Source organism: Anolis carolinensis, chromosome 4, assembly GCF_035594765.1.
Source record: "Anolis carolinensis isolate JA03-04 chromosome 4, rAnoCar3.1.pri, whole genome shotgun sequence".
In the NCBI taxonomy this organism is placed as follows: Eukaryota; Metazoa; Chordata; class Lepidosauria; order Squamata; family Dactyloidae; genus Anolis; species Anolis carolinensis.
In genome coordinates this window covers 133,054,706-133,074,588 of record NC_085844.1, presented here as the reverse complement: position 1 = coordinate 133,074,588, position 19,883 = coordinate 133,054,706, and the positions used below count along the sequence as shown (strand labels likewise).

Below are 19,883 nucleotides of genomic sequence, written 5' to 3'. Positions count from 1 at the left end.
GTGGTGTGCTTCCCTTTAGCGTTTCCTAACTAAACATTGGCAGTCAGGAAAATGCATCCATTCTTAGCCATCTCTGAACATCTTTCAAAACTTGTCAGCAAGCCTCTTGTTATAGCTTCCCAAACCTATGAAGATCTCAAATGAAAGTTCCCCCCAAATCAGAAATCCTCGATCCAATATTTGTGAATCCAGTGACCTTATCACATTAAGTGAGGGATTCATCATGCATCATGGTAAATCTGTGGGGTCCCAGCAGGGGGTGTAGATAACCTGTAGCCTCATGCCCTGCATCGCCCAACTTATGTCAGGGAATCGGTGCCCCCGACTGATTGATGAGCAATGTCTCACCTCTGCCCATCCGTCAGACCACTTTGCAAACAGCGAAAGTGGCACCAACCAAGAATGACAACTTTGTTGATTTATATCTGCTGGGAGAAGGATCCGAGGAAGGCTGCGTGTCCGAGCCCGGCGTGTCGCGAGGAAGGCGAGGAGGAAATGCCAAAGGGAAGCGCAGCCCAGGGACGGCACAATCCCTCCCTCCCTCCCTTCCTTCTCGGACCTCCTCGAGCGCCTGCTGCAGAGCCAACGACTCAGAGAGAGCGAGAGAGAAAGATACACGCGCTGAGAGAACCCTTTACATCACTTCCTCTCCCCTTTGACCCCAGAGTCCAGCCAGAAGTAGATGTGTGTTGTGTAATGAACTCTGTGGGGAAAGGGTTGAGGAAGTGATGTTTTACGGGCAAATCAGCCCATATGATGAGGTCGTAAGTGCTACTTAATAAGACAGACATATTTTAGTGCATCGGGACTTACAGGACTTGCAATATTAAAAAGAACACCACCAGCAGATCCTTCAATCTGATTTATGCCAGTAACTTCAGACAACCAGGACATAAGCACAGAACATAAGCAACGCATCTACATACATGGTTCAGAACCCACATGTCTGCAATCTTGACTAAAAAATTAGTATCAATGATAAAACATTGTAATTCAGAACATGATTATTTGTCTTATGAACAAATCTCTAGATTCCAACATACACATTTCTGGATTCTAACATAGAATCCAGAAATTGGTCTCAGCCCAGAGGATATCTAACACCATCCATCCATCTTGGAAGACTTAATTCTCTGTATTCTGAAATTTCCATTTTAATCATAGCTTATTTGTGTTTGGAACAGTTAAACAAGATGAAAGTTGCAATGACTTGCTATAACATTCAGATATTGCTATTTTGTTAATCCCCTAAAGATATATATGCATGCAAATGTTGTTGCTTACAAAAATATATATCAGTGCCATTTCAGAAGTTATTTATTTCACATTGTGAAGCTTGACTGTGTATGTAAATATAATTAATCTGTGTCACAGCATAGCTTCAAATCCAATGTGGCGTGTGAGTTTGTGGCCTGCAGGTGGCATCTGGAAATTCAGTGATTTTTCTTTTTCATTGGCTGCTCATTCCACAGCTGAAATGTTGCGTAAGGAGAGTGGCAAATGAGAAGAGAGGATGGGAGCGCATTTGGTCACCATGGCTGGCATATATCAATGTGCATGTCTAAAATGTATACATGCATATATTCAAAAACAGATCCATATACTTTCTCTCACAAGTACATATGGGCACATGTATCCAAATGTGTGAACACTAGGACATATGAATGCAGTTAAACGGAGAAACAAACACATAGCCAGCCAAATGTATTAATTTATTTACCATATTTATGTCTCACCTTTCTCAAGCCCGAAGGGGACTCAAGGCGGCTTTACACATAGGAAAATATTTGATGCCTTAAAACAATGTACAATTAAAATAAACATTTTAAAATAGCATTTAAAACACATTAAAACATTTAAAAACATAATATTTACTGTTAACCACACTATCCACAATCATAATACAGGATATTCCAGTAGTCATTGCACATAATTCCATATCCATCTATGGCACTATTGTTCTCCGAAGGCTTAATCCCAAAGCCATGTTTTCTTGTAGAGATTTTTCACACAAGTATACCAAAATGTCATCACACATACACCTATATCACTCTGAGGAAGTACTCTGAATATCAGGGAGTGGTGTCTGGCCAAGGAATCATGAAGTGGCTGATAGAAAATTCTAGTTAATAGAGTGGTGGTTGAGAAAGGAGGCATCCTCTTTTGAGTGCCAGTTCGTAACCTCTAGCTCTCCTGATTTGGCAAGGATAATAACCATAATTAATCCTCTGTAGTCGGCTTTTTCAGATGCTTTCAAACTGTCCCAGTATTTCTCTTCTCCTCCCACTTTCCCACTTCATATCCCACTTTAATTGCTGCAAACACCATTCAAAGTATAACAGTACTTTAAGACAGAATACGGAGAAAGAGAATGGTTTCAATTGGCAAGTCAGACAAGGCTATGTGTTATCTTCTTTAGCTTGTACCCTGAACATGTTGTTGTTGTTTATTCGTTCAATCGCTTCCGACTCTTCATGACCTCATGGACCAGCCTATGCCAGAGCTCCCTGTCAGCTGTCACCATCCCCAGCTCCTTCAAGGTCAAGCCAATCACTTCAAGGATACCATCAATCCATCTTGCCCTTGATCGGCCACTCTTCCTTTTTTCTTCCTTTCCCCCCAGCATCATTCCTTTCTCCAAGCTTCCCTGTCTTCTTATGATGTGGACAAAGTACTTCAGCTTTGCCTCTAATATCCTTCCTTCCAGTGAGCAGCTGGGCATTATTTCCTGGAGTGTGGACTGGTTTGATCTTCTTGCGGTCCAAGGCACTCTCAGAATTTTCCTTCAACACCCTGTGACTTGGAGATTTCTCATTCGCAGGCTAGCCATAAGTTGAATTTGATTTCCTGGCAGCTAACAACAACACAAGAGGAGAGGAGAGAGCACAACCCTACCCCTTCCTTTAGGCTTAGGCAAGAATAAACTGTGACAGCCTCTCCTAGCTTGTGTGTTCCTCCTAATATTGCATAGCCAAAAGTTTATCAGTTTTCATCTGTGAAATGTTGGCGGATATGAAACTTCAGCCAGAGATGTAGTGATGATAGGTTTGCTTGCACCCCTGACATCATCTATCCTGCATAGTGCTGCCACAAGATCCATTCCCCATTCCTGTTACAGATAATGATGAAAATGTGTTGAGATAGTTGCAGTTACACCTGCTTCAGTATCTGTATGTTGAAAATCCACAACATCTTGAAATTCACTTCAGCATGAAGTACAAACCCTTGAAAGAACATTTGGTTAAGTCATTTGTTTAAATGAATACCTACAGTGATCTTATGCAAATCCCAAATCTACAAAAGTTGCTATCCTACGTGATTTTTATTAATCTGTCCAATATACGTATCTGCATTCATTATTAGTAGCACATTGTCAGCATGGAAGAAAGTTCTAACTTCCCCACCTGCTGCTGCCTGTAAAGAGATTCATAAGCAAGTAGATTAAGACCTAAATTTCAAACAGGTATATTTAAGCTCACATTTTCCTGTAATAATATTGCTATTAATAAATATTCTATCATATAGTTTTCTCATCATATTGTTGCTAGATTGTGAAAACACACAGAGAGGAGCATGGTACTAGTTCTTAGCAAAATAAAATGTAAAGCAGGTTTCCCTGCATAACAATATGCAGTAGGCCAACTTTGCAGGGGTGATAACCAGAGCAGGATCATTCTTCTAGGTGATGTAATTTCTTAGTTGTGCTATTGCTGTTGTCAGGTTGTCCTGAGAGTAGGGAGTAGCTTAGTGAAAGGAAAGTGCTGAATCTAGTCTATACTTCAGGTGAAAGCCTTAATGCATAGGAGCCACAGCCTAGAGAGCTCAGCTACTACACATAGAGATATGCATTGTCTAGTAAGTACAATATGAATTGTTTTGGTAGTTATGATGGTGGTTAGTAAGAATATCTTTTGTAATTTAGCTGTGGGAAATACTGTATATACTCAAGTATAAGTCAACCTCGTGTATACATTGGGGGTAAGTTTTGGGGATAACATGGATTTTAATAAGATGTATTGGAGATCATGCTATGGAAAGGGGAAAGCACCAAAGCCAATTCAGTGGGCCGATCAGTTCTGGCTGCTGCTGTCATTTCTCCACCCAGGCATTCAAAATGGTCAGAAGAGGTCACCGAGTGGAGAGAGTACAGTGGCGTGATGCTTCTTTTAGGTTCTCCTGGGATGGACTAAGCTTTAGCTTTTTGCCACTCTACTTAGAGAAGGGCTACTCACGACCCATGGATAACTTGATGCATGGATATGTTTTGGAGGCTGATTTTTTTACTAAAACATCTAGAGTTGTAGGGTAGTAATTGGATAAATTGTGATTAATTGAAAGTGTTAGATGTTGATTGAGTGGGATATTTGTGTGTTAAAACAGTTTTGGGTGTTGTTAAAAGGTGAGAGAAGGAGGTGTTGTTCTTGTGCATAGAGAGGATTGACTACTTCCTGAATCAGTGGGAAGTTAAATGGATGTAGATCATGTAAAGGCAAATGGATTAGAGTAGCAAAAGCTTCAGATGGTTGTAAGATTAGCTTGTCTTCCAACTGTACCCTCCTTCACAGGTACCCTATGGGTCAGCTATGGACCACTGTAATATTGTGGTACTGGTGAGTTGTATTAAGTGAGTGCAAAGTGTGAATATTGGTTGAATGGATCTAATATACCTTTGTGACTTGGATATTTAGTGGAGAATCAATTCTGGTGTGGGAGGTTGCTGTAATCCATAAAACGATTGTTCTGCAGACTAGAAAATTCCCTTCTATCCATCTCAGCCTTAGACATTAAGTGGCATATCAAAAAGACTTCTTTTAAACTGGCTATAGTGAGAAATTCTCTAATATAGTACTGCTCAGAGTGATCATACATGGATCGATATCTGTCAATAAGATATTGGCTGTTAATCCATAATACATTTTTAGGAAAGGAAGGAAGGGGGGAGGGAAGGGGGGAGGGAAGGCGGGAGGGAGGGAGGGTTATATTTGGTGGGTATAACGTACTGGTCCCCCTCATCACATAGCATAAAAACCACTGTTCTAATGCAAACTGTTAAGTAAACTAGAATATTATCTACAAATGAATGACTATGATTATCTGGAGATTATGTAGTATTGGGATGCTTACCAAAAGGCTGAGGAACCCCCAAAGCTGAATAGCAATACTTATCTTTCTACAAGCTTCCACTGAGAATACATAGAAACGATGCCACTAAAATAAAACCTGTGCCTTTAACATAATGTATTTCCAGATTTTTCAGTTCTGAAGAGCAGAATACACACTTTTTGCCAACTTGAATGCTATTATTACAGTGTCAGATGAGGCATCTAATGAGGCTAAAGGTGCCTAATTTTCATCCCATTTTGTGAGATTGATTTCAGTTTTGCATCCTGCAGCTATGGACAAAACACTTAAAGCTGTTCAGCCTTAGGCAACAAACCCCTCCGCCCTCATAGACTCACTTAAAGTCTTCAGAGGTATTTCTGCTGATTGTGCCATGACCCAAACCATCTCCCAAAAACATAGAAATGAGCCCTCTCTCTAAAGGCACTAGGAAGACAGAGTTAGCTGTATCTAGCTCGGAAAAAGCAGGTGATAAGATAGACATCTTCAAATATTTGAAGGGTGGTTCTGAGGGCAGAATACCCATGAATATGTTAGGCTTGGGCAAATGTTTTAGAAAGGAGGCCACATGCTAGGGCAGGCCGGAGCTGGGCTGGGAAGGGGGGAGGCCAAAGGTTGGCGCAGGGCGGCTGGGGGTGGTTGGCATGAGGAGGAGGCCGAGGGCAGTTGGCATGAGGGAGAAGGTTTCACACACAACTGAGTGGGACTCTCAGGAGAGCCCAGCACAGCCATGTGTCCCTCAAGGAGCTCTTCTTTGCAGAAGGACACGGTGGCCTGCCCTATCCTCCCATGAAAAGGAAGGCTTAACACGCGGCTGCTTTGCACAGCCGCATGTGACTGACAGGGATGGGGCTGGGCTGTGACATGCGACTGGGGTTGGGGCTAGAGGCAAGAGCCCAAGGGGCTGCCTCTGGCCCGTGGGCCTCGGTTTGCCCGTGCTTGTGCTAGAGTCTTTTTCATTGGAGATTTTTAAACAGCTTATACACCCATTTATCAAAGTGCTTTAGCTACAGATTTTTGTACTGAAACTGTGCTTTGGTCCCTTCCTACTCAATGACTGTATGTGGGATTTTTTAAAATATTAATAAATATAAAATTGTTTTAAAATAAGTAAGTAATAAATGACAGTGTTGCCTCTAACAACTCACCATTCATTCATTCATTCATCCATTTCATATCCTTTTTTTCCTCCAACAAATGCATATGAACATACATGGCCCTTCCTCCATTTTATCTTGTGCCATAGTTTAGGCTGAAAGAAAGTAAGTTTGAAGTACCTTAGTTTACTGGCGATTTTTATTGAGTCTGACCAATACTGCCTGGCCTATTAATACCAATGGATGGAAAAGGCAGAAGGCTAATCCAGCCTATCAACCTTGACCTTTTTCTTGGCCTTTCTTTGCCCCAATCCAGTAAGCACTGTGGTTTACTATCACTGTATGATGATCATGAATACCAGGCCTTCCTGCACACTTTCTCCATTGCACACTGTATTTGCTTTCTAAGGCGTTCCAGTGTGCATGCACCTGAACTCTGCAAATGCACATGCATCTTTGGAAGCCCTTGGGTTCTTCTGCTTAGCTTCAAATCATGGCAAACTTGTAGGCAGACCATGGAAGAAAGAAAAGTGAGAACAGTAAAGGAAAAATCAAATGTGAATATGAATCAAAGAGGGCAAGGAAAGCAATTATAACAATCAAGACTGTCTGGGGAAAGGGGAAGAGATCAGCAGGATGGATGGCCCTCATAGAAACATAATGTTGGAAGAGACCACAAAGACCATCCGGTCCAATTCCCTGCCATGCAAGAACGCCAAATTAAAACAGTCTATGTAGGAAGAGAGGGAGAAGGGATAATAAAAGGAAATAGAACTAATGAATACATGTGAATGGGGAGAATGTAGGATGGATATTGAAACTGCAGCAAAAGACTCCCTGGAAGCCCTGAGACCCTTCTCCGGTTAAACACCCCAACTCTGTAGATACACAACAGTATGGTTCACCCCAGCTGCTCACCCCAGACTGTTGCAGAGTTTCTCAAAACAGCTCTTCCAGATGTTTTGGACTTCAGCTTCCACAATTCCTAACAGCTGGTAAACTGGCTAGGATTTCTGGGAGCTGAAGTCCAAAACACTTGGAGGAGCACAGTTTGAGAAACACAATTGGATCTGAAAACAGACCAGAAATAAAGCTACAGTGGATCATGACTTCCAATGTGCTGCAATGTACCAGTACAACTTGTGGCAAGGAATCAAAACTGATTCCCCTCTTACCAGCACACACACTTAAAAATCATGGTTGTATGTACATGTATGTGAAGGTGCATATGGAGAATGTGGTCTCTCAGAAGGCGATCCATAAGACAATGTGGCCCTCATGCAGAACATAATCCTGCCCCCAATTCTAATCCCTATACAACTGGAACAACTTTAGAAATTTGAAAATGTAGATTGGGAAAACAAATCTATCCCATGATTGCTGAAGATAATGCAAGTGTTCATATAAACTCATGGAAAGAGAGGCTTGAATACTCAGGGAAAGAGAGCCAGGATTCTGAGAGGTACTTGTTAAACAGCACTAATCTGCTGCGATGGAATAGAGAGTTGGGATCCCTGTGTGGGTAGGATTACTTGATGATGGGGTGATGTGGGTGAACCAAACCCTAAGGGAGCTGGGAGTGGGCCTGCATACTGAGTGATATTCTCCTCCTTTTTCTGCTCCTCATTAGTGTCTCCTCAACGGAGCAGACTGTGAAATGGGCTCTGCACCCAGGTAGGTGTGCAGTTTCCCACGGGATCATTGGGACTGTATGTGCAGGGGCCAATGACCTACAAACACACAAACCCTGGAAGGGTGGGTTAGGAGGGTGCCGTGGGTAAGGAGCTGCAGGCGACACGAGTCTCACTTTGTACAATCTGGAAGTGCCACCTGAGATGATACAATGGGACAAGGGACAAGAATCTTAAACAGGGTGGTATTATATGAGCAACAGATGAATTGCTTCAGGGCCAATTGATTTTATCCAGTGTGCACGTATGCTATGATTTATATTATTTTAAATGGTTTTATCTGCTTTTAAATTATGTTGCTTTAAGTGTTAAATGGTTTATTACATGTTTAGTCTTTTAAAAGTACAGGCAGTCCTCAAGTTATGGACAAGATAGGTTCTGTAGGTTTGTTCTTAAATTGAATTTGTTTGTAAGTCAAAACAGGGACATTTTTAAGTGTAACTCCAGCCAATTTATGTTGTTTAGCTTTGGATAGCATAGGGAAGGGTTGAACTACCTGTGGAGTTTGCTTTGCTATATGCGCCCCTGTTCAGAAGATTTCACCTCATTTTCTGTCCCTATGAGAATTTGGCTTGTTGTGGAAACAAGGATTGGAGATAAATTTTCTGCAGAGACCCCCTTTCCCCATGATAACTCTTCTAAGAGTGAATTTCCCTTCCGTGGGGTAGATTTCTCTCACTTCCTGTTGTCTCACCCCATTCTTAACTATGAGTCATTTGTAAGTTTGAAGTTTGTAACTCCGGGACTGCCTGTATTGTTTTAAAATGGTCTAAACCATTTTCTGCATGAACTAGGAGCATAAAGGTTTGTATGTGAAAAGAATATGAAATAGTAGTGGGGCAACGGCTGCAAAAACTAGGGAATGGTAGATAATTTCAAGGCTTTCTGCAGTTACTCCCTCCTGTCTTGGTTATATAGTCCCCTTCCTTTTTGTTGCCAAAGTTCAGCTCTTAAAGTTACCTTTATCACTGGAAGTAGGAAGCAGGCAGTCAGGGAGGCACCTGAGCACAGAATCTATTTACTGATTGGTTTGTTCAACTGTTTGTTAAATATATTACCACTTTGCCTTATCTATCCATATCCTCATGGTGCTAAGTACGTTCAGTCATATAGAACAGGGCTTCTTAAACTTTTTTTAATTAGGACCCCTTTGTACCCGAGATAATTTTTATGGGTATATAGATATATAAAATAGGTATACAATTCAAATACTGATAACAAATCAGCATTTGCAAGGCTTGCTAGGCTATTTTTCCTTCTTTCTTTCTTTCTTTTTTTTTTTTTTTGAAGTACAGCTGAAGCATCTTCTGCAGCGTCCACTGTAAACATTGCATACCAGATTCATGTAAATGTCTAAATCACTAGATGATGTTCAGAAACCTTTTACTATTGCCAAATTTTTCAGAACACCTACATTGAGCTATAGGGACCCCATTCCACGCTCAACCCATTTCCACCTGAGATTTTTTTTTACATGACCCCCAGGTATATAGGTATATACAATAGGTATACAAACACACAATTTTTTCCCCTTTCTCAAGCAGCAGCCCAATTCCTCCTCTTTCTTGGTCCAAATACACTACTTTTTTCCTTTTCTCAACCAGGACCCCAATTTCTCCTCTTTGTCCAGACACTTTTGGGCCACATTTTTGTGACCCCAGCTACTCATTTTCTCAACCCCCATCTTATGAAGCTTTGGTCTAGGATATGAAATGTCAAAGCACAAGTCACCAACATTTAAACAGAGAAAAGCAGGCTTAGCATGAGAGCTAGACTCCCTCTTATACATAACAATTAATGTACTTTGATGTTATTTTAATAGCCATAGCAATATCTTATGTAATGGGTTCGTAGTTTGGCACCAGAAGAGCTCTATGGGTGAAAACTTTAAATGCCCCTCCCTACACTGACAGTCCTAGAATCCCACAGGATGAAACCATGGCATTCAAAATTATTTCCTTTCCCTCTTAAATTTCCTTCATATTATTTTGTATATTTGGATACAGTATGACCCTTTATCCATGGATTCAACATCCATGGTTTTGCTCCAAAAATATCCCCCAAAGTGTATAGTCAAAATATAGGGTTGCCATGATCCACATTTTCAGGTATTCATTGTGGGGAGGAGTTTGGAACATATCCCCTGTGGGGTGTCATACAGCAGGGTTTTTTTTTTTCTAGGGAGGAAGCCCAAATTTTAATCATATTCTCAAAATGTTTCATGGCTCAAAGAAAGGTAAGGAACCATCAATCTAGGTAGTACAAGAAGGCAGAAAAGATCATCCTTTTAGTCCAGAGTTTATGTGGCCAAGGGGAACTTCCCCCACTGCAGCCCTATGGGTTGCTGCCCTACCCCTAGCAGCCCCAAACACCTCCATGTTCAAAAAGGCTACAAGGAGTAACAGAACATCCCATTGGCATTTTAGGAGAGACTGAAATTTGGGATATTATAGGGTGCATGTGATATGGAGGTATTTTGTGTGGTTTCACTTGGAAAGGCTTCCTGCATGATTTGGAGGCAGAAATTGTCTGAAAGTGTTGCTGCTTTGGGAAGTTGGGGAATTAGTGGGCAGCTTTAGGGATCAGAAAAGTAGGGTGATGGGGCTGCACTTTGCCCATCCCTGTTTTAATCAGCAATCTTTTCATTCAGGGAAACAATTTTTCCGCAGAGCTGGGCAGACTAAGCGTTCAAATGTGTAGGTGTTTCTTGCTCCCCTGGCAACCATGTAAGGAAGCCTCAATTCACAGCAGTGGAACATTAATTAACAGCAATATCCTGCTGATGAATTTCCTAAAGGGCTTTGCCTTTTGCAGTGCTCAGAAGGACGGTAGATAAATTGTGGACAGGCCTTTTGGTTTTGTTTTTCTTCAAACATGAGATAATCTCTGTAGTTTCCCTACTTTATGTCTTTCAGAGATTTGAGGTTGAGAAGTGAACATTAAATAGCAGGGTGCAGCAGGAGGCAGTGATTCCATGTTTCAGCCCTCATGGGTGGGGACCCCAGCTGCTACTGTTTGTTGATGGGTTAAGTTATTTTTCATCATTTTTGGAATAAAACTTTGGCCACAGTTTTCTAAAAGTTGGAGGAAGAGGTTCTGTAAGTGGCTCAAAACAATGTCCCAAGAGCTGCATACATACAGCTCGCAGACTCAGAGAATGGTGTTTGCCACACATTTTTTCTGAAGCTATGAATGTGGCTTAAAACTGGTTTCATTATTATCTGATATTTGTTTGTTGACTTTTGCACGGTTTGCAATATCAGTGAATTGTGCAATATTTATTATTCTTCTGTGCCTTCAAGTAATTTTGATATATGAAGACCCTAAAGTGAGCCTTTCATGGAGTATTCATGGCAAGATTAGTTCACAGGAAGATGGCAATAACCTTCCAGTGGGTTTCTGTGCCTAAATTGAGATTTCAACTCTTGTCTCCTAGAGTCCTAGGACATCACATGGGGGGGAAGCCCTGTCCTAGGACACTGCCAAGACACAGCCAGGACGAAGCCCACCAGAGCCCATCACATGATACAAGGCTATTTCCGGTGGGGCTCCGTCCTTGCTCCATGCACACTGCATCTGAGCAGTGTGTTAGAGGCAGCCCTGAAAACACGGGTGACTACCCATATTCTCATAGACTAAGTTGGGGACAGTGCAAAATAGTTTCCAACAGTTTCCCTCGCTACCCCACGAATTTCCCCATTGTCCCCCAGCTTAGGGATCTCCATGTGATGAGGTCCTTAGTCCAATACTGAAATCATGATGATGATGATGATGATTATTATTATTATTATTATTATTATTTTATTTCTTACCCACCTCTCCTCATGGCTTGAGGTGGGTTACAGAAAAATTAAAACACATATTGCAGAGAACTATACTACGCTAGTTCTCTGCAATAAATACAGTACATGTTTATTTCTGCACACAATCTACACAACTTTTTCATGTTGTGTGTTCACAGCATTTCCCAAACTTACAAATTGTGATCTTGTCCAGAATCCTGTTAGTCCCAACAAAAGCAGACCTGTTGAATCAATGAGATTTACCTACATGTTGACTCACCAAGCAACAGGTGATTCAATGAGTATAACTCTAACTGGGGCCAACCAATAGGATTTTGCCCATATTTCTCGTCAAACATTATTTATCACAAAAATAATATCCATTAATTACACTGGCCAATGCACATTTTGGTGCTTCAGATGTTAGCCCTGTTTCTGAATGTATTTGATCTGCCAATTCCAAAAATGGTACCGATTTTCCCCTATGAGTTCTAGTTTTTGAAAATACAGAATATATGCCATATACCAGCCTTCATCAAACCCTTAAAAAACCATGATAACCATATCTAAGAAATCAGAGCTTAATGTGGTCTATCCAATGCAATTTTCTGAATCAGTGCCCCAAATAACCCCAGGAACAGGGCTAAAAACCAAGATATCAAAAAAAAATTGTTTGGTCTGTGTTATTACTGTGATAATGACTTGACATGTGTAGAGATATCATTAGTCTTTATTATCTCTGTTCTAATCTACCTAACAAAGGGACACAGGAATGTGTGTTCTATGGGCTTAAAAAGCAATCTCAATGAGGTGCAAAAGCACTGCTGAACTTCCTGACCCACAGAGATCAGATAAATCCCGATATGTATTATTCTTATGCTTTAAAAACTTACATATTTTCTGTCATGGTGCCAATGAAGTGTAGTGGTTTGAGTGTTGGACTAGGACTTTGGGAAACCAAGGTATGAATCCCAATAAAACTGTGGAAACCCACTAAGGTCCCTTCTACACAGCTGAATAAAATCTCGCATTATCTGCTTTGAACTGGAATATATGGCAATGTGGAGTCAGATAACCCAGTTCAAAGAAGATATTGTGGGATTTTCTGACTTGATATTATGGGTTATATTGCTGTGTGGAAGATCCTAAGTGGTCTTGAAGAAATCACATTCCTTTGGCTTCAGAAAATGTCAATGGCACCCACCCACCACCCACCCACCCCTGCCAACAAATCGTGCTAAAATGCATACTTGGTTCACCTTAGGGTTGCCATAAATCTGTAATAACTTGAAGACACAGAATGTTCATAATAAGACTATCTAGCCATGAGGATTTTCTCATTAACATATTCTCATCTCAGTCTAATTTGTTTTGTGTGGAAGTGAAGGTATACCCAAGAGTCAGTTCTAGAGGAACACCTATCACCATAGGGCAGAGATGGCGTTTTGTACAAATTGTACATCATAAAATGCTTTCAGTGTATAAGAGAACTACAAACAGGCCTGGCAAATGAAGCAACTCTGACAGAAGGGAGGGTCTGTACGGAGCTGCAGTAGATTTTTTTCTGCATTTGTGCATACACATGAGACCAACAAACTGCTAGGACAGCCAGAAACGCTTCTATAACAGGCTTGGCCTTATGTATTCAAGAAAAAAAGCAGTAAATAATTACTCTCTCATTTGTTAAAAAAGTCTTTGCAAGTGAAAAGAACAAAAAAATACCTACAATGTTAACTTGGTGTGCTTGAATGTATTACTTTTTTTTAGTGTAGATGAACATTCACACATTCATTATCCACTAATAAAGTTTCTCAGCAAATGTCAAAAATGTTACCACAATTTTTACCACCCTTGTTTCTTTTATTATGTAATAATGGTTCAGACCGCCCTAGCTCTGGGGAGACTAGAGTTTTGCTTAACTTTTTAGCTTCCTCTTTTGGTACATTTCAGGGGAAACAGCATTATTTTAGTAGAGAGAGTAGATAAGGAAAATTGAGTATTGTTTCCCTCAACATGTTTTGCTTTGAGCTTGCACTAAGCTTAGTTTTAGTTCTTGTTTGTACTATGCAGTGTGCCTATTTGTATGCTCTAATGCTTCTTGCTTTCTTTGCTTTGTTGTATTTTTCCAGACCTCCGGCCTCTGCCTGATGTAGCCATGACAGGGAACTGTACCCGGGAATGCACAGAGTTTGGCCACTCTGACACCTGCTGGATGCCAGGTCAGTCCTCTCCAAGCCGGCGGCCCAAGAATGCCCTCAAACTCTCCACATTTGTGCCTTATCAAGACAGAGGGAGTCAAGAGCAAGTTGGGAATGGCAGCCCCAGACTCTCAGAAGAGCGCAACACCAAAATGGCTAACCTCCGCCTGCTCCCCACGTACAGTGCCTTTTCCAACAGTAGCCATGAGCCCTGCAAGGACTCCCCCATGGAGGAAATCCCTCTCACCCAGACCTCGGACTTCCAGACAGCCACCACACCATCATCCCAAACTGCCAAGCGGGAGATCTACCTGTGATACTGAGAGGGCCACATCAAGTACCTGAAAAACACCACTGAGACCAATGTCTGGACCTCAAAGAAGAATTTAAAAAAGAAGGGACTTTTCAAACTGTGATGCTTTATCACTCGCATTGGCAGTTCTGTGCCTGCCAGGTGAGAATGCCTTGCCCAGGCCCTGGGCACAGGAACACTTTCGTAAACTTATTGCTCCCAGGGCAAGAGGACAACCTGAATGACCAAGTTCTCAGTAGAGTGGTCCCTGGATGTCTGGAAAGAGAGAGGAAGGAATCTGGGGAAGAGGGCTTGGCCTCATGGCTTCAGGGCTGGGGGTGGGGGGAAGGGCTTAGTTACCAAAGGTCCACGCAGACTTGGTGGAATCCATTGGGCACAGGGCTGAGGGCACCTGGCACAGGCACAGGGGGGAAAGCTCCCTCTCTCGTTACTGTAGACTCCTGTAAATATGAATCTTAGGAATGACATTTGTGTCCTGCCTGATCAAAATAATTATTGTCCTTGATACAAAAAGACGTTGAAACAAACAAAACAAAACCACAGGGAGCAATTTCCAGCTTGAATCTTTCACCACACAGAAGAGCACATGGGAGCAAGCACTTCCACCCCAGCCCACCCTTGCCTTCCACAGTGTAAATAAAGATGGGGTGCCAGCTGTTGAGGGGAGATGTTTGCCTGGTCAGCAGGACTGGGAAGAAGGGCATTACAGAGCTTTTAACCCCTAATCTCTTTCCAGATTTCAGCAACTCTTCCCATCAGGTGTGGAGAGAACCTTAGTGCTTATAAGTGTGGCTTTCAGTTGGTCCTTGTTTGCTCTTGCCCCGTGACCGTGGAGCTGGGTCAGTAGGAGAGTTGGAAGAGATTTCAATTCATCAGGTGGTACAAGCCCCTAAGCCCCCAATATCTCTTCTTCTCCCAAGGCAGGGAATTCCCATGGGGTTACTGGGCCCCAGTGCCATGATTCTGGCCTTGATTTATCTGCCTGTAAGCCACCATTGCCTTTGTGAAATGGAGCTTTGACTCAGGGTTGCACAGGAGGCCAGGGGCCTCTGTATGCTGGAGTCACCCCCTCCCCTTCCTATGCCTTTAGAGCAGAGGTCAGCCTCAAGGGCTCCAGTATTCTCTTCCAGTGCCACCAGTTTAGCCACAGAGTATCAGACTGTAGGAGCCCTGTCTGATGTGGTTCTAAGAGGGATCCACAAAACAGCAAGACTACCCTTATTGTGACTACTGCCACACAGCATTCCCAACCATGCCTCAGAAACTATCCTTGGTGAATTGACTCCAAAAGTGGATGCCCTTGCCCAGGCTGGCTCAAAAGACCAGTCCTAATTGGGAAAGAGAGTACTCTTCCTCTTCCAGCCATATGTGAGATGCTCTAATGAGTGGTTCCTAAGGTCCCTCTTACTGTCCTTGACTTAGTCAGGCCTGACTCCATGTCGTCTAGTGCTCATGGCAATCTCTTCCCATCACTCTGCCCACCCTTACTAGGTGGTGTTTGTGGAACTTCACCCCAGTGTGCATGGAGAATGCAAGTTCATTAGCATAGTTTCTGGCCTGGAGCCTCTACCCAAACCAACTGATACTCTTTGGGCCCAGCATTGGCACCTGTGTACCTTGGGTGTTTTTTTTCCTCCTGAGGGCCATAAGCCCTGTCCTTCCTCCCATGTGTTGTCATGGATCACAGATATGTTTCTAGATGTGTTGTAGAAGGTGAGCAGCCCACCTCCCTTATTTGCTCTGTCTCTGTTTAGGTTTCTCAGTTGCATGGATCTGAGAAGCAGAGAAGAAAAGCAGCTAGTGGTATGTGCAGGGATATCACTCTTTCCTCTTTGTGCTACAATTACGTGTGGGTATGTTAGGTACTAGAGGAGTGGAGGAGAGCAATCTATTCATTCCTCAGACCAAGGAGCCAGAATCAAAAAGGATATCTGTCCATGGGAAACCCCATTGCCCCCCAAATGTCATCTTTCCTTGCTAAGAAGATTGCTACCCCATTAGCATTTAACCAACTGGAGTGGGGATGCTTTGGCATAGCAGAGGACAAGACACCAGCTCCCCCACTAGAACAAGCTGACACATGCCATAGAGTGCTAGTCCAGAATCAGAACCCTACATTTGAGGTCCTTGGTGACTTACAATACTCTTGAGAGCAAAGCACTTCTTCTTCTCTGCCCCCTACATACTTTGAGGCTCAAGATTGGTGCTGAAACAGTCCACAGGGAACACGGTCCTTCCTATCCACTTTGGTATTAAAGGTCTTAGCTGCGCAAAGGTGATGTGTGGTTTAGAAGGAGTTCCAAAATGCCTGGTTCTCTCCTGGTCTATTCAGTTGATAGCAAGCACTGAGACAGATAGATAAAGGATTATGTCAGCCCTGTCTAGGAAGGTGGACTTCAGCCACCCATCGCTAACCATATACCGCCCTGTAAGACACTTTAAAGTGCCACTGTAAGATGTGGAGAGGGGCAGGACCCCTCTCTCGATCTCTCTATTATTATTTCCCTACTGTCAAAGGCATAGGTGGGAGCCAGGCTTGCTGACAAGGGAATACCTGTATATCCAGGTAAGGTTATCACCTTTTGTTTTAATGAAATGTTTTATGGAATATAGGCTACAATTAAAAATATATATATTGTCCATGGGTTGGGCCCATTTAGAAATAAATCATGTGGCCTCTTCATGCATCGGCAGGCTAACCCAGACCTGTCCCTTGCTAATGGGTGTCCCAAGGCTGGCCTCATCCAACAGCTGCCCCCGTCTTTGGTCACACTTGCCACAGGGCCCGCTGGAGCAAAGTATGTGCTTGCTCAAGCAGGCAAAGGTTGCTTATTCCCCTACTAGCCAGGCCACTGCCAGTGACCTGAGCATTGGTGATAAACTCTGTTAATCTGCAATGGTCTACCAGATGCTTAGTAATTTGAAAGGGGTTCCTGAGGGTTTTATCCCTGGGATATGGGATAAATGTGGTTGCTGAGGGAGGGAAATGGAAATAAGAAGCCACATGGAAATTTTAGACATAGGAATGTGAAAGATAATGTGAAGACAGGGACAAAGCAGGATTTGGTAGGAGTAGTGCCATTGAGGCCCATGGTAAGGAAAACTGACGTTGCCACAGAGCAGAGAGATCCCACAAGATTGGAATAGTGGGATCATCTCTAAGGGCCATGTTTCCACCAGGGAAGCTCATTTGCACAATTTAAAGCCAGAGTTCCTATGTGCACAGGGATAGGGGTGGAAGATGGGCAGGAAGAAGGCTGTGTCCTGCCTGCCCTGCCCTAGACAAGCACATTGAAGGGCAAGGGGAACAGTTTTCAGCACTGCACTAGGACAAGCCAGGGGTAAAACCAAAGGTGGGAGGCCAGGCACAGGCCAGCTGTGTAAGATGGAGCCAAGCAACCCCTTTGTAGCTCTTCGTGTTGGTTCTATTTATACGAGATTTCAGTTCCTTGCTTGTGATGCCTTGTTTTTTGTACAGTTTTATGTACATGCAGGTGTAGCTTTTTCTAAAAGGAGAAATCCTGTGGCAGAGTAAAGAGTACCCACTATTTTTCAGATGGTGACCTATGTTTAGGTACTGCCTCTCTCTCTTGCTAAGGTTGTATTGCTCTCAATGTGATGCATTTCCCTTGCACTGGGAAGGCTTTGGGGCCTGGGGCTTAGTTCTCCCTAGGCACCGTGAGCACAATTGATTCCCTTGTAATCCTTTTTGTTTGGAGCCGTGAGCATGACACCTCGTGAGCCCTTTTCTGTTCTCTTCCATTCTGTTTGTTTGCTGAGCTGTCAGATGACAAACTCCACTGTAATTAGCCCTCCCAAAGCTTTACAATAAAAGTGTGAAAACTTTCTGGCTTGACCTGATTCATTGACTCTGCCTGTCATCTAGATTGGGTGTTGATTATGTTGCAATTTCTGAATATTTCTGGATGCGAAACCATAAGATGTAGGCAATTGGGAATCCCCTTTTATGGGTAAATGGCTTGAAATAGTTGTTCTGAGAGAGCTAATATTTCACATTTTTCCTATCGCCAGTTGCTCCTTCTAAGTTATGACTCGCAGGGCAGAGAGAAAGATACAGGAATAATGTATACTAGCATGGAGATAGTTGTTGCACAAAAAACCCATAGAATCTCATGTCTTCTTATTGGTTTTAAAATGTTCCCATTTTGTCACGAAATACAAAGTACAAGTTGAATATGTTGAATTCCAAATTACTCAAAAGCAATGTCTAAAACAGCTAGTAAGTGGAGTTCAGAAAACTTTTACTGTTGATAATTTTTTCAGGACCCTAACATTGAACTAAGGGGACCCCATTTGGTATTGGGGCCTACAGTTTAAGAAACAGTGCTCTAGAGAAAACATTGGGGCAAAAGAAAATTTAAAAAAATACCAGTTGTATAGTTCTTAAAGTTGCTATGATTCCTAATCCTGAGAAAAAACCATAATATTTGTTTGCGATATTTTGTTTGCAGTCATTATATACCACTCTTCTCAACCCCAAAGAGGACTCAGAGCGGTTCACAGTATTGACAACAATTCAATGCCCTTGATAAGAAACGATATAAAACATCAAAGTTGACCCTCCCCTAATAAAACATTATTAAACACATCACATAAAAATATAATAATAATAATAATAATAATAATAATAATAATAATAATAATAATAATAATAATAATAATAATAATAGCAGCAACAAAAACACTGAGTGTACAACCAGCCTGCAGCCTGTACTTCGGCCACCTTTCTTTGTACCTTTGCATGACAGGAATACTGCAATGTACATGGAGCTGCCTCTAAAGATTTCTCAGATGTTTAAAAACATGCATGTTTTCGAAATACAGCTGTGAAATGCTGGTAACACTGTGACTTAGAATAAGTTTCTTTGCTCCCATGTACATTTTTTTTCTTAATTTAAATTGTGTTTTGTTCTGTGGATCTGGTCACCTTATAAAAATGATAGGTTATAGATTTCTCTGGAATCTTTCCCACAAAAAACAATGATGGTATGCTTTATTTTTCTACCTCTCAATCATTCCACCATCTGACAATTTGAAATCTTTGCCTGTGCCTTTTACCCAAGTGGACAACAGACAGCACTCACTCCTTTGTTGAGTGGGAAACTTCTGATTTGTGAATTTGTGTCCTTGGAGAACATTTTTAGCAGTGCAACAAGGTTTCTCTGAAAAGGCACACTTGTCATTAACAGTTTATAGTAATCAATGTTAAGCTTAGATGGCAAAAAAAAACCTTACCTGGATGTGGTTTCCTAAGAGAGCCCACTAGAAGTGGTTGAGAGAAGTTGGGTCTGTTGCTATTGATTGTGTGGTTTATTGCTATGGCTACAGTGTCCATATTCTTGGTTACAGTCCTTTCCAGCACAACAATGAATGGGGGGTAACATGCTTTTCTTCTTCTTGGCAATCATTTAATTTATTGCTATTGTTTACTAATGTTGCAATTCTACCTCTTATTTACTATTATGCATCTATCCATTATAACTTTTATTTATGGCTATTTTATTTATAGCTAGTATGTTTTAAGACTCAGTTCTATAACCATCTGACAACTTGAGGTTTACTTTTGCCTTTTAGCCAAGTGGACATGGACAATATAAAGTGGCAAAACATATTTTCCTGAGATTAGAGAGGCAATGCACTGTGATTTGCACATTGTGCAA

The 19,883-nt window shown here is 42.0% G+C and overlaps 1 protein-coding gene across 4 annotated transcripts in view; it reads left to right on the top strand.

Moving 5' to 3' along the window:
* Nucleotides 1–18,049, top strand: part of pcdh1 (protocadherin 1) — a 151,349-nt gene extending 133,300 nt beyond the window's left edge. For 3 of the 4 annotated variants that reach the window (XM_008108994.3, XM_008108993.3, XM_008108996.3), the window contains exon 5: nucleotides 13,821–18,049. In XM_008108994.3, coding sequence (XP_008107201.1) covers nucleotides 13,821–14,206 — 386 coding nt within the window. In that variant the 3' untranslated portion in view covers nucleotides 14,207–18,049. Of the gene's footprint in view, nucleotides 1–7,848; nucleotides 7,893–13,820 lie in introns of all 4 variants that reach the window. The other variant, XM_008108997.2, reaches the window with a different exon arrangement.
* The last annotated feature ends 1,834 nt before the right edge of the window (nucleotides 18,050–19,883 follow it).